The sequence below is a fragment of the Acanthochromis polyacanthus genome, chromosome 6 (assembly GCF_021347895.1).
Source record: "Acanthochromis polyacanthus isolate Apoly-LR-REF ecotype Palm Island chromosome 6, KAUST_Apoly_ChrSc, whole genome shotgun sequence".
Taxonomy (NCBI): Eukaryota; Metazoa; Chordata; class Actinopteri; family Pomacentridae; genus Acanthochromis; species Acanthochromis polyacanthus.
In genome coordinates this window covers 12,238,557-12,253,645 of record NC_067118.1, presented here as the reverse complement: position 1 = coordinate 12,253,645, position 15,089 = coordinate 12,238,557, and the positions used below count along the sequence as shown (strand labels likewise).

At 42.6% G+C, this 15,089-nt stretch overlaps 1 protein-coding gene and 1 long non-coding RNA gene across 6 annotated transcripts in view; both read right to left on the bottom strand.

Moving 5' to 3' along the window:
• The window catches only part of LOC127534393 (uncharacterized), a 238,381-nt gene that overhangs the window by 169,924 nt on the left and 53,368 nt on the right, over nucleotides 1-15,089 (bottom strand). The gene's annotated exons all lie outside the window — the stretch shown is intronic.
• The window catches only part of LOC110966928 (immunoglobulin superfamily member 21-like), a 119,651-nt gene that overhangs the window by 70,653 nt on the left and 33,909 nt on the right, over nucleotides 1-15,089 (bottom strand). For all 5 annotated transcript variants that reach the window (XR_007942471.1, XR_007942470.1, XM_051949383.1 and 2 more), the window contains exon 7: nucleotides 13,590-13,690. Coding sequence is in view for 3 of the 5 variants with exons in the window: in XM_051949383.1 (XP_051805343.1) it covers nucleotides 13,590-13,690 (101 nt within the window). In the remaining 2 variants the exon portion in view is untranslated. The remainder of the gene's footprint in view (nucleotides 1-13,589; nucleotides 13,691-15,089) is intronic.

Here is a 15,089-nt window from a genome sequence, read left to right as displayed (position 1 = left end):
TCCTCCACTACCTACAGGTAAAGAAGATGCTTACAAGTAGAATTCCATCGCTTCAGTCTACTTCACAGCCAACTGATTTACAGCCACCTGAATTTGTCAAATACATTATGAAACTGTCTCCAAGAAACATAAAGAACCTCTCAAAAATTTATAGTTTACTCTCAAAGACAGACTCTATTCTAGCCTAGCTGCGCTAGACCCATGCTCTGAAGACGCAAGGGTCTAGGCACGCTCGACAGGGAGGGAGGCGGGCTAAAAGGTTGTCTATCAAATCACTCTGCAGCAATTGGGTAGGTATACAACCAATCAGCGCAACGAATAGGCTCCTAGAGCACCGGAAATCAGAGGATGCGGTAGTTCGGTGAAGCCTTATTTATACAGTCAATGGGTGAAGCTCAAGTATATTACAGACATGTTAACAGAAAGATTATTCAGAGTCGGTGCTAATGGAGCTCAACTACTGTTGTCGTTTTTGTTGTCGACCCTGGCAGAGAATTAAATATGTTGCCGTGGGTTGGCTAGCACGGCTAGGCTAGTTGTTTCTGTCAGAATCGTCGCGCCTCTGTCGTCACTTAGTTACGCCCGCCTTCTGACTCTACACTTCATGGTGATTCGTCCGGCCAGTTTTAGGAGAATCCAACCTCGAACCTTATGGAGGGTAACTAGACCCACCCTGGTAGAGAATTTGTTGCCGTGGGTTGTCTAGCATGGCTAGGCTAACTCTATTCACCTACCAACTCACAAATGGGAAAAAGATTTATCCAAATACTTTGACTGTGATTTTTGGACCCAGATCTGGGAAACACATTTAAAATGACAAAAAACACCAACTTACAACTGATCCAACTTAAGGTTCTTCATAGAACGCATATAACCCAATATAAATTATATAAAATGGGCTTCTCAAACTCAGACACATGTACTCAATGCACCCAAAACATGGCTGACACATATTTTCATGCTCTTTGGCGATGTACACCCGTCTATCAATTCTGGGCACTAATCACACAGAAACTCTCCGATATTTTGGGCTGTGGGATTCCCCATTCCCCGAACATTTGCCTAATTGGTGACCTAACGCTAACAGCCTTACCGGACATTCATATCCAACCCACACTTGCAGCTATCGCCATTGCCAAAAAAAAATATTTTAGTTAACTGGAAAGATAAGAAAGCCCTCAACATCATCCATTGGCTGAACCTACTCACAGAACACATTTCACTGGAGAGAATATCTGCTACCCGGAAAAAACAATTGGACTCATTTAAAGAAAAATGGTCTCCATTTATTAATTCATTAAATATTAATCTATAGCTCCTGCTTGTATGTGGGCGTATGCCACTGCCCTCATGAAAAAAAAATTGTAATACCTGTTCTGTCTGTGCGTATGGTCTAACTTTCCTCTGCTTTATTTCAGTCTATTAACCCTCCAACTCTCAAAGATTGATAGCACCATGGACTTCAAGGCCGTGTGCATGCACTGGTGGTGTCCTTTCCCTACGGTTCCCGGGGTTGCTCTCTGGCTCTGCGGAGTCGGGGTGGCTTGGGCCCCTCTCCCTGGGGGTGGGTGTCTCCGGTGTCTCCCCCATTGAGCTCTGGGTCTGCACGCTCTCCCGGGGGCTCGGGGGTGTCGGCGGCTGATCTCTTCTGGGGCTCCTGGCTGGTCCTGCGGCTTGGGATGGGTCGGTCCCTCCGTTGCTCCCCTGTCCCTTCCCGCTCTGCTTCCTCCTCTCCTGCCTGCCCGCTCCTCCTCGCCCCTCTCCCTCTCCTGGGGGGGCCTGGCGTGGGGGCTGGGTGGTCTCTCTGGAAGGGTGGCTCTGGCTCATCTGGGCACAGGCCTTGATCCTGGCCTGCGTGCCGCCACTGGAGTCCAGTTTCTGCTGGCTGGGGGCCTCCGTCAGGGCCTGGTGCTGTCCTGGGGTGTGGTGGGGTCTCGGGGGCGCTGCGGGGTGGGCGCCCTGTGTCCTTGGTGTGCCTGGCGGCTTGTGGCCCTCGCTTCCTTGTGCCGCAGCCTGGTCCCCCCTTCGGGGTGGGGTGCTATGTGGAGCTGGCCCATGTTGGGGCTATGGTACCTGCCGGGGCGCTGCTCTGATCTGCAGCTCCCAGGGGTTGTTGTGCTGGCTGGGCCAGTTGGTTCGTGTGGGCCCTCCCTGGTCCCTTGCCTCTTGGCTCTGGGGGCCCTCTGCATCAGTACCGGTGGTCTTGCTACCAGTCTCCCCCACTGCTCTGTCCTCTTGGGCCGGATCCACACCAGACTGCCTCTTATTGTGCACTTCACATTTTTCACACCTCACTGTAAATAGCAACCTTTAGGCACATATAGGGACACAACAGTTAGGGCCCCGAGGGCAGGTGGGGGTCGGAACGATGGGCACTGTGGTGGGGCGAGTGGCAGGGCTATACGGCCCTGTCTCCACCTCATCACCCTCTTGCGTGCCTCTCCTGCTCTCCAATCTTTTTTTAATGTACCACACACACTCACCCTGGGGGTAGGTCTGGGTTGGCTGATGCCCCCCCAGCCTCCCCACTTTTAATGCACCACATGACACTCAGGATTACACTATCACAGTGCTGTGATAATGTTTCCAGTCAGGGATCGGGAAACGTATTAATAGGGGAGTAATGGGTTTCACAGTTATGGCCTCGCTGGTGGGATCTGGCCCCCTTACGGCTATGGGGCAGCATGGTGTACCATCATCCGTGTCGCTGTGGCTGGGGGTCCCTGGGGCCGGGGGGTCATGGCCTGTTGGGGTTCTCCTGCGTGCCCGACGGGTCCCAGCTGGTGCAGTGGCTCTTGGTGGGCTGCGGGGTCTGGATTGGCTGTCCTGGTGGGTGCTGTGGCTGTGGCGTGGGCTGGTGGTGTGTGGTGGCTCTGTCCTGGTGGGGGGGGTCGGTTCGTGTTTCGGGATGTGGGGGCTTTGGGTGTGCTGTGCTTGCCCGGGGGCTGGTGCGGGGGGGTATGCGGGGTGCCTCCCCATTGGCATCACCGGGCCCCACCGCTCTGTCCATTTTTGCCCTCTGGACTCGCATTGGGACCCGGCTCTGGTTCCCTCTGGCTGGCCTCCGGTGGCGGCCTGCCCAGTGATGGGCTGGTTGCCGTCCCTTCGATGGGGCGCTCTGCCCCTGTGTCTGGCTTCCTGGCTGCTTGGGGCCGTCGGCCCCCTTGGGGGTGGGGTGTGGGTGGGGGTGGCCGGGTGGGGTGGTGTGGGGTTCTGGTGGGGGCTGGGGCGGGCGGGGTTGGGGCTTGGGTGGCGGGTGGGTCCTCTTGCCCCGGGCTGCCTGGGTCGGTTCTGGCGTGCTGGGGGTGTCAGTAGCTGTTCCCTCTTGTCTTCGGGGTCCGTGTGGTACACGGTGGACATGGTTGCTCTCTGGGGGTGCTGCCCCGTGGCTCCTGCGGCCTGGGGGGAGCACCCTGTCGGCTTGGCCCTGCATTGCTGTGATGGTTGTTCTGGGCTTTGGGGTCTTTCACACTTGCATGTGCATGTTTGTTCAGGTCCCACCAGCTCCTGTCGAGTTCCACTGTTGAGCAGTGATGGCACCCGCCAGAATGTGCTGATACTCTCTCCAGAGTCTAATCTCACACTAAACCCACTCTCCTTTTCTCTAGTATCTTCTTCTGTCCTATTCCACTCTATACTGACATGACACCCACAACTATGGTGTTCAGTACTGTCTGGTCATTTATTAATTAATTTATTTTTTGTTTGTTTGGTGTTCTGTTTTTTGTGTATGGGTTTGTTTGTTTGTTTGTCTTATTGATGGGTAATTAATAGTCGGGAATAACACAGCACCTTCTTCAGATGTAATAGCACCGCTTGCTAGTCCATGTCCCTGTCCCTCCTGTTTCGTCCTGTCCACCCTTTGTTTCCCCTCACGTCACCACTCAGGTGTAGCACTGCCCTCCCTGGCTCTTAACAGGGAATTGTAATAAAGAGAGCTTAGCTTTCAGGGAGGGCTGGCGATGGTCACACGCATGCACTAAATAATAAAATATTTGGCTGCAAGACTAAAATATGCATTAATCTCATAAAGTGTTGACACCCCTTCCGTGGAGTTAAACAATGAGAATAATGCAGACACAAATAAAGTGTGTATCAATCCATGATTTTTTTTCTTTTTTTTGTATTCCACCACAATATTGCACTCGTGTAAAACACTTTTGCTCCGCTTTGGTGAAGAACATCGATGAATTAATTGTTTATCACGGTCTTCAGCAGTAATTTTTGTTGGTAAATGAGAGACATTAGTATCGCACATGTCTGCATCGTCAAACCATAAACAAGGAAGTGAATTCGGTGACGTACGTGCATTACGTTTGCGCTGGGAACTGCTATGATTGGAACTTTCGATTTTTTCCTCTGGTCTTAATCATCGCCCTTACTTTCACACTCCCATAATTATACTCACTTTCTTAGGCTGATAGGTTTATAGGACTTTTTTAATCTCAGTGTCGGACAGTGCACATTTTATGCTGATGATACCATGATGGGGTTAGGCTGGAAGTCCTTAGTTCTACTTATTCCACAGCCACCATATTGTTACTAATCTCTTCAACTTGCTGCAAATAAACTCTTTTCACTGATTCTTGGTCTACTTGTGATTCATGTGTGTGCTTAGGTTCTTTGTGAAACTGTGACATTTGTTGGATTGATTCCAGTTTGTTCATGCCAGTGGTTCTTTCACGCACACAATAGTTAGTTATGGGGTTCCACAGGGTACTGTGCTAAAACCAGCACCATTCATCTCGTACATGCTGCATTGAGGCATTATTAGGAAAAACAGCATAAAGGTTCACAGCTATGCAGTTGATACCCAGTGACAATTATGAAGCCAGATGAATCAAATCAAAAAGTTGAACCTCTTAGAGACTCAGACCAAAATGAACTAGTGATCAAACTTCAGATTTACTTTTGGTTCCTAAAGCTTCCAGAATTATAATGAGGGGCAAAGCCTTTAGTTATCAGGCTCCTCTGTTGTGGAATCTATTCCCAAATTTTAAGATAAGGCTCAGAACTTTCATTTTTGGTAAAGCTGTTCAAGTTACCCTAAGCCAGCTCTTAGTTATTCTGCTAAAGGTGTAAAATGTAGAGGACTTCCTACGATGCACTGAGCACCTGTCCTCTACTCTGCTTGAACTCTCCCTATACATTTATGTCACCATCACATGGAAACAATTTTGTGTCTTTTTCTCTCCTGCAATTAGTTTTGTCCTCTCTGCAGGTATCTCTGGCTGTGGAGCTACATGCTATAATTCTACAGTTTCATTTGGCAGACGCTTTTATCCAAAGCAACATATATCTGAGAGTTGATACAACATGAGAATGACATGAGAAACCATGGGAGTATATTACTGCGCCAAGTGAGGTAGTGTATATTGAGAAGAGGAGGTTACCAAGCACTGATCCTTGAGGAACCCCTTTGGATACACTGTACTTCAAACACTTCTCCCCTCAAAGATACTCTGAAGTATCTCCCTCTGCAATGGAAATATACATATTTTCCATTTCAGAGGTAGGTCATGAACCAGTGGAGGGCTGATCCCGAGATATGAGAGCTCAGCAAGTGTGGAGAGGAGGATTTGGTGGTTGATCATGTCAAAAGCAGCTGAGAGATCTAATAGCACTGGAGCTGAAGACTGTGCAGCAGCCCTAGCAGAACGCAGTGATTCTGTTACCGATAGAAGTACAGTCTCGGTAGAGTGACTGTTTCAAACTAGGCTGATTTGGGTCATACAGATTGTTTTTTCGAGAGGAAAACAGAGGCGTAGCTGAAGGCAGTTGGCTCATGTTTCTGATCTGCAGTTGCTGCAATTACTGGCCTCCAAAATTATACATTGCAGTGTTTCCTCTAGGATTTTTTTTCGGCAGTGGGGACAGGTTCTCCGGGGAGCCTTGGCGGCATAAACAAATGACATTTGACTGCAGATTTTACTTTTACAACCTATTTATTGAATGGCCTGTTGAAAGTAGCATTGTAAAGGCTGAATGTGAAAATAAATAAAACAATAAAATTAAATAATTAAAAATAAAAACAAATAATTTATTGATGGGGCTGTAGAATCAGTGGCAAAGTTAGCACCCAGGCTCAGAACAATGAATTTTTCTGGGTTTTTTATAGAAGAGCTCTCAGGCTCTGTTGTACGGAAATTCACAGCCTGTGCTTCTCTTTAGGTTTTTCTCCTCTACTCTCATCTCTCTCTCCTGCCCCATCACTTTGCTCTCCTGCTCCTTCACTCAGCTCTCCCCTTGCTGTACTCTGCTCTCCTTCACTTTGTTCAACTGCTCCTCCCTGTCTAATGTTACTTGTCTTATATGATTACATAAAACATTAACGTTGGATAATTTAGCCTCACATCACATCTGGTTACGTGTGAACACAATTTTTTACCTAACCATCATCATTTATGAGTCAGTAAAAGGCTAATGATACCTGACTATTGTCATCTTCATCAGGTGTCTTTCTTTTCTTAGAGAAATATCTGAACAAGCTCCTATGAAAATGCAGTCAGCAGTTACACCATGGCATGTAGATTGTAGCTCAAGTTAGCGACACTGAGTTGGCACTGGGCCCAATTAGCTTAAGCTACAAATATGTTGTGTAACGTTAGCTGGACATCAATATTTTGCGAATGTCTATTCAACTTGTAAAATCTATTATGAATTATCTTAAGCTAGAAACTTTTCTCCGATAATCTGCTGCCTTATTTTCCAAGATGACACTCCTCAGATTCTCTGACCTGGTGCCTTGCTGCTTAACCCCTCAAAGAATAGATACTGAGCAAGAGTACCAAGTAGTCGCGAGTATCTGACCCAATGCAGGACTCTACTGTGCAGGTGGAGACATGCGGCGGTGGTGTATTTGCAGCAATTAAATTTTTTAAAAAAGCAGAAATTTGAAGGAGCAGCGGCTGGGATTTCGGAATGGTGGCCTGGCACTCCTATATGAATGTAGAGGAAACACTGCATTGGTATGTTATGTATGGAAATATACCTGTCTGTTTTTGAGACTGCATTAAGTATGCTACAGTTTCAATATGGAAATGCTCAGCCATGAAACTGACTGCTTATTTTGCTCAAAACGTGACTACCACATAAAAACCACCATATGGGCATGTTAACATACAAAAAAACTTGATTTTCATTGGAGGAACTTTTTTTTGATTGGATTTGTGGATGTCTTTTCCTTGAAAGTCTAATCATAGCACTGCAGAGAATGTGATGGCTGTGTGTTCACATGTGACACAGTTTTGCAAGTTTAAGACAAATTAGTTTCATTTTGTGAGTTAAGTGACATGTTAACTTAGAGATAATATGTTGCATAAACCCAGCAGGCTGGCAATGAGATTTGATGCAATATATCATAAATGATCATGAAAAGATCTTTCCAAGAAAAAAACCTGGAACACACCTGGCAATGAAAATAAAATAAAAGCTAGTCTTTGCTAGGACTGGAAATATTGAAATTTGGAAACAGGTGTGTATTGCATGTGGAAAAATATGCATGCAAATGCACTTTTTAACACCATCATTATCATAACAGTGTCAACCATACAATGTATCTAACTCCTTTCCCTTCCTTCATGAGTTCTGCAGCACACTGTTGTATCATTTTGTTCTCTGTAGAGAGCAAAAATAATAATTATGTTATGTGCAAATAGCATCACATATGCTCAAGTCTCAATGACAAAATACCACTTTCAATCTTTCTGAACAAGCCCTACAGATCTGAAGAGTGAGCTAAAACCTTAAAATATTTTCTTTACAAGGCCCAACACTCACATGTTCCAATATAAAAAAAAATGATCCAAACATTTCTTACACTATGATTGATAGTGAGGTTACAATACACAGTGTCGTGAAAAATTATTGGCCCTTCTACAAATTTATTTTATTTTTTCCTAGTTGTCACATGTAAAGTTTCAGACCATCAAACTATTTTTCAGATTAAACAAAGACAACCCACGAAAACACAAAATGCAGATTTGATCGAGGATGATTCTGTATTTTGAAGGAAAAATGCTGTCCAACCCACCTTGCCCCATGTGAAAAAGTAATTCCCCCCTTAGCTACCACTCTACCGAATGACCAGATTCATTTGGTAATGGCTTCAGTTTCACCAAGCGAACCCATGTATGATTACTGCCAGGCTTGTTGAATTTAACATCACTAAATGAACTTGTTTGGCATTGTGAAGCAGCTTAACGGTCTCAAAAAGCAGCACATGATGCCATGTTCTAAAGAGATTCAGAACAGATGCGAACCAAAGTCATTGGCATTTGTCAGTCTGGATTATTACAAAGTCACTGACAGGGCTCTGGGACTCCAGAGAACCACAGTGAGAGACCTTATTCACAGATGGAGAAACATAGAACAGTGGTGAACCTTCCCAGGTGTGGCCGGCCCAGTGGCGTCATTAAGCCTATTTTAGGGGGGCTTCAGCCCCCCTAAAATGTTCTTAAGCCCCCCTAAATAATTTTATGTTCTTTAATTTATTTATTTTTTTTAAAGTTTTTTTTCTTTTTTCCAAAAAAAGTGCCCAAAAATTCAATATAATGTGGCCAGAATATGATTTTAAATAAATAATCACATAACCTGTCATTATTAACTTAAATATGATCATAAATCTTAGTTTCCCTTCACTTCATAGTGGAAGGTAGAGAGTCCAAGTCAGTGTGTCGTTATCCAGTCCATTCCACTTGTTCATGAAGCGCATGCCCACATCACTGAAATCCAGTCCACATTTTCCCTGCAACCTAGGTTGCATTCGGTACCTATCTCTGTGCATGTCTTAACTTTGTTGTTTTGTAGTCAAAAGTTACATTTCAGTTCTAAAAGAGCGCTGCTACTTAGCTGGCTAGTTAGTCTGAAATGCACTGTGAAGGTTCTGGTTGTTTATAGAGTTAGGTGTGCACTCCTTTTTTGTTTTTATTTATTTATTTATTTTTACCATACACTATCTTTGGGGTAACTTCGTTCTGGAGCATACCTGCAGCATACATCTGGAGCATACATGAGATGCACACAGTGAAACAGAAGATGAGCTCATTCACGTATGATTATGGGAATAATAACAATAATAATAATAATAATAATAATAATAATAATAATAATCACTCCACCACCCCTTATTGACCTGTAGGAGTCAGGGCAGAGGAGCAGAGAGAGTGAGAGGGGAGAAACTTCTACTGGAAAGGTGAGTCTAAAGGATTTCACAGGATAGAGTCATTTGTGATGCTGACATTCTTGGATTTGTATGGAACTTGATATGAATATGAAATATGAAACATTTCAGTCCAGGTGCACCATATACGACTTATTTAACTTGAGCTTTTGTTTAGGAGAGTAATGACTGGAAAGTGGAGATAGCCAAGAGAGACATATATAAGCCAAATTAGCCCGACCCAAATACATGTCATAAAAAAATAAGGTCACATTATTATACATCATTATGGGATAATACTATAACCTTAGTTAATATATGCTGCTAGAGAATATATTGGACTTCATGACAGTTATCTGGTTCATGTGATAGACCTTGCAATAGTTGAAAGAAAAGAAGAAAAACATAAACCAGGACAAAATATCAGGATTTTGACTGTTACCACAGCTACCATTGTAACATAAAAATCTTTGCCGCACATCACCATCAAAATAAACTATAGAGGGTATGAATATGATGTAAAAACATGTCTGTTAGCATTGCACCATTTCATCAGCAGCAAAACCAGTGGGATTTCTTAAGTTTTTGTTGAAGGTTCAATTTAAATTGTGCGCAATTTAAATGTAAACAGAAAATGAAACTTCAGCATTGCTCATTAAGTGGCAAATTAATGGGAAAAAAACTTTGGTTTTCTGGTTTTGCTGCTGTTCCCATGATGGAACGCTAACTGGCATCTTTTGCTAGTTTTGGACCTAATATGACTACCTTCTATAATGCTCTGTTTTCACTGGTTGGACTGAACAAGAGTAAGACCAGGAACACTCTGGCTCGAGAGGGAACACTCTCCTCTATTATGACTATTAATAAGGCTGGTTTGTAGCCATGCCATAAATGGGAACCCACCCCAGAGATAATCAAGGCTTCAAAAAAGGCCACCAGGGAGGACAACATGGCTCACAAGAATTCATTTTTCCCTGTTCTTTTCCTTTTCCTGTTTACAGTTGTGCCATTTATTCTGAATTTACAGTCTTTGTTATTTATTTTTGGGCCGAGTTAATAAGTTATTCATTCATTTAGTCCTGGGTTTAGTCCATGTCACTCTGCTCCTGTGAGGTCCAGTCAGACCTGGTTTAGTCCTGGTTTTAGTTCACACCCTGCTCCTGTGGGACAGAGTTTAGTGTTTGATTGTAATTCTGTTCAGTGAATGGATAATTTAAGTGATGAAGATGTGCTTTTGCTAAAGCACTTTTTATTGTTTAGATGGCTGATGTGGTCAACTTGAATCTGTTGAGTGTGTGCATTAGAATCCTCCAAGACAACTGTTACAAGTGGTTGCTGGAGTTATTTCAATTATGCATATATTTATGGAAAATGCTGAAATGTGTTGTGCACATCAAGCCACAGAACTTTCATCCATATTTTACATGAAGAGCTATTTTCAATACTGCCTGTCGTTGCTCTGTTTTTTTTTTAGTTTTTTTAAAATCGCAATGTTTTTTTTATTATCCCTTAATGTTGTCTCTATAATAAGATTTTAACAAAATGCTCTTAAAATATACCAAAATGCAGGACATAGGATCAATAATTTTCTAAATTTTCTGGGGGAGGGCCCCCAGACCCCTCATCAGCATCCCACATAAACCAAATCTCACTCTAAGGTCTGGTCACAAGTTGGCAGCCCTGAATTATTGTGTTGTGAGCAAAAGACATGGCCTCTGTGGCCTAAAACATTCACACAGTAAAGTATCTCTAAAAAAAAAATCTAAATTGGTCCAAAAAGTAGAAAAGCAATTTATCATGGGGGCTAAGCCTCCCCTGTCCTTAAAACCTAGTGATGCCCCTGGGTCGGCCTATCAACATTTATCCAAGAGAATGTCGACATCTCACTTAAGAGGTCACAAAAGAACCCACACAAACATTAAAAGATCTGCACACCTCTCTGGACTCAGTTAAGGTCCCGTGACATGATTCCACAATAAGGAAGACTCTGGGTGAAAATGACATCATGGGAGAGTTGCAAGGCACAAACCACTGCTAACCAAAATGGACATACAGTGGGGGAAATAAGTATTGAACACATCACCAGTTTCCTGAGTAAATATATTTCTAAAGGTGCAATTGACTTGATATTTTTACAAGATGTAGGTAACAACCCATGCAGTTGACACATGCAAAGAAATCAAAACACAAATGGCCATGAATTAAATTATGTGCAATAATATGAAATAACACAGGAAAAAAGTATTGGACGCATATACTGAAATTTATTTAATACTTTGTACAAAAGCCTTTGCTGGTAATAACAGCTTCAAGACGCCTCCTGTATTGAGAAACAAGTGTCATGCAATGCTCAGGTGGGATTTTGGCCCATTCTTCCATACAAAAAGTCTTTAGATCCTGAAGGTTCCTGGGGCCTCTCCGATGAACTCTGATCTTTAGTTCTTTCCATAGATTTTCAATTGGGTTCAAGTCAGGTGACTGGCTGGGCCATTCCAGTAGCTTTATTTTCTTTCTTTGAAACCAATTGAAAGTTTCCTTGGCTGTGTGTTTGGGATCATTATCTTGTTGAAATGTCCACCCTTGTTTCATCTTCATCATTCTGACAGATGGCAGCAGATTCTTATCAAGAATATCCCTGTACATTTGCCCATTCATCTTCCCTTCAATTACACTGAGTTTGCCAGTACCATTTGCTGAAAAACAGCCCCATACCATGATGTTCCCGCCCCCAAACTTTACAGTAGGTATGGTGTTTTGGGGGTGATAAGCTGTGCCATTTTTCCTCCACACATGGTTAGTATGTTTGTGTCCAAACAGCTCAATTTTGGACTCATCTGACCAGATCATATTCTCCCAGTACTTCACCGGCTTGTCCAAATTCTCTGCAGCAAACTTTAAATGAGCTTTAACATGTCTTTTGTTAAGCAATGATGTTTTGCATGGTGAGCGTGCATACAGGCCATTGCGGTTGAGTGTATTACTAATAGTTCTTTTAGAAACAAATGTACCTGCCAATTCCAAATCTTTCTTTAGCTCTCCACGAGTGATCCTTGGCTCTTGGACAACTCTTCTTACAATTCTTTTCACTCCTGTGTCAGAAATCTTGCGAGGAGCACCTGGTCGTGGCTTGTTTTTGATGAAATGATGATCTTTCCATTTTCTGATAATGGCTCCAACAGCACTCAGAGGGATATTCAGGAGTTTAGAAATCCTTCTATACCCCATTCCCTCACTATGTTTTGCAACAATAAGGTTGCGCATGTCTTGCGAAAGCTCCTTGCTTTTACCCATCATGAGGTGTTTCTTTTGTGAGACCTTGATAATGTGACAGCCTCTTATAGGCCTTCAGTTGGGACTGAACCAGCTGACATGAATTTGCACTGATTGCTTTCCATTTACTGGTTGAGTTTAGCAGGAGTTTTTACATCCCATGCTTGTTATAGAATCCCTTTCTTTCAGGTGTTCAATACTTTTTTCCTGTGTTATTTCATATTATTGCACATAATTTAATTTATGGCCATTTGTGTTTTGATTTCTTTGCATGTGTCAACTGCATGGGTTGTTACCTACATCTTGTAAAAATATCAAGTCAATAGCACCTTTAGAAATATATTTACTCAGGAAACTGGTGATGTGTTCAATACTTATTTCCCCCACTGTAAAGGTCTGTCTGGCATTTGCAAAAAAATATCTAGATGAGTACCAAGACTTTTGGGATAACATCCTGTGGACTGATGAGTCAAAGATGGAACTTTTTGGAAAACATGGGTCTGGTACATCTGGTGTAAAGCTATCCACCATTAATTTATGACCTAAAGCACAGCATAAATGGTTTATGCATGACAATGACCCAAAGCACACAAGGACGTCCACCTCTGAATGGCTAAAAAAAAAAATTAAAAATTAAGGTTCTGTAGTGGTCAAGTCAAAGTCCAGACTTGAATCCAATTCAGATGCTGTGGCAAGACTTTAAAAGGGCAGTTCATGATCAGAAATCATCTAATGTGAAAGACTGGTCACAAGCTATGGCAAATGTTTCACTGCAGTTGTTGCTGCCAACAGTGGACAGACCAGTTTTTTTTTTTTTAAACTTTTTTGCACAGTGATTAAAGTTTTCAATGAAATGGCACTTTGTGTCATGTAGGTTTTTTCTGCCTAATGCTGAATAAATCTAAATAATAGTTTGATGATCTGGAACATTTAAGTGTGAGAAATATGCAAAAAAAATAGAAGACATCAGGAAATAAAATCAGTTAGTAGTTTTTCCACAGCACCATAGATGAGTCCCAATAATTGAAAGCATCATGCTTTCATTAGAACATGTAAATACGAATGCAACTACAGATGTTATTATATTGCCAAGTTGCACACCCTTTTTTTAAACTTAAGAGATTTTCCAGTTGAAAGAACTTCTATATTTTAAACTCACTGCAGAAGGTCCAAGCTGGAAGCCATGAACAATGATCCGCACTGTGTCTCCTACTTTGGCCTTACTGGGGCTCATTGACAGCTTGGGTCCCCTGGGAGCAGCTGAGGAAGAAGTAAAATACTAAATCAGACTACTGGGATACAAGACAACAATCAACTGACAGTCTCAGTCGGAAGAACAAGAAAATCACATTAATATTTATGTAAATGACTCCCAACAGGATGTACCCACCTGGAAAACATTCAGTATATGTACAGTTGCTGTAAAAAAAAAAAAAAAAAAAAAAAGGTACAGGCTGTGCTGAAGGCTCTGAATGACCCACTTACAGTTTTTTGTTCTCACTTAAATTTGAATAAATGAATTCACTGACTGTTAATTCTCTGTAGCACTGAATTTTTCCTCTAAAATATGTGGCTGTTTTAAAGTTTGAATCTCAACATCTCTCATATTATACATTTCACCACCTGCTTTGGGAATAAAGGGAGTATGTCTGTCTCCAGTGTACGCAGATAATCTGCATATTTATTTTTTAACGTAAATAGGTGATCCAAGCAAAAAAGGCTATTGCCAGACCCTGAATCCATCCTATTTCTCTGACTCCTACCCAGGCACCAGGTTTTCGAAATGACAACCTGTGAACATGCAACAATATGTTGAAAGTGTATTTTCCCCATTTCCCCAATTTCCCCATTCATGACGAGGGGGTAATTTTTTTTATAACTCATTCCTAGTTGCATTAAGCATAGACTAAGCTATTTAATAATTAAGGCCTTTGCCCTTTAAGTTAGAGGCAGGTGTTGTCACAACACAGTCCATGTCTTGGAGATGTTTGTATGGCCTGCCTCAGCTCCACTCACACATCACATCTTTGCTCATTTTCAGATTTGCTGAGGGTTAGGAGAAGTCAAGCACTGCCAAGATGGCAATGACTGAAGAGGTCACACTGAGTTTCAAAATGCCTGGTCAGAAAGTGTTTGGATTATGTCATGGCTGTCCCTCAGATGGTACCATGGGTTGTTCACAAAACACAAGGCTGGCAGTTCCATCCCCAATAAATAAGTTAACAAGGAATACATTTATAGAGCACTTTGTACAATCTAGCAAAGGGTAAAAGATGCTCTTAGTTCAGACCACTTCCCATTTATTCTCTCCTTATATACAGTCAATGAATTTATCCCATTGGGATTATAGAAATATAAGCAGAAAACATCTAATTCTGTTCTATTAAGGTCTTGAGGTCATCCATGATCTGGTATATGGCATCCATTTTATCGCATCCTTCCTTCAGAACAGAGTCGGTACAGAACATTGCAGTGTGAGCCTGCATGGTCTTCTGCATGTGTTAGGGGCTGCACAGTGGTTCAGTGGTTAGCACCTGCTCTGTGATAGTCTCAGGGTTCTGTTTAAAGTGCAGAGAGCATCATGAAGACCAAGGAACACACCAGGCAGGTCCCAGATACTGTTGTGGAGAAGTTTAAAGCCGGATTTGGATACAAAAAG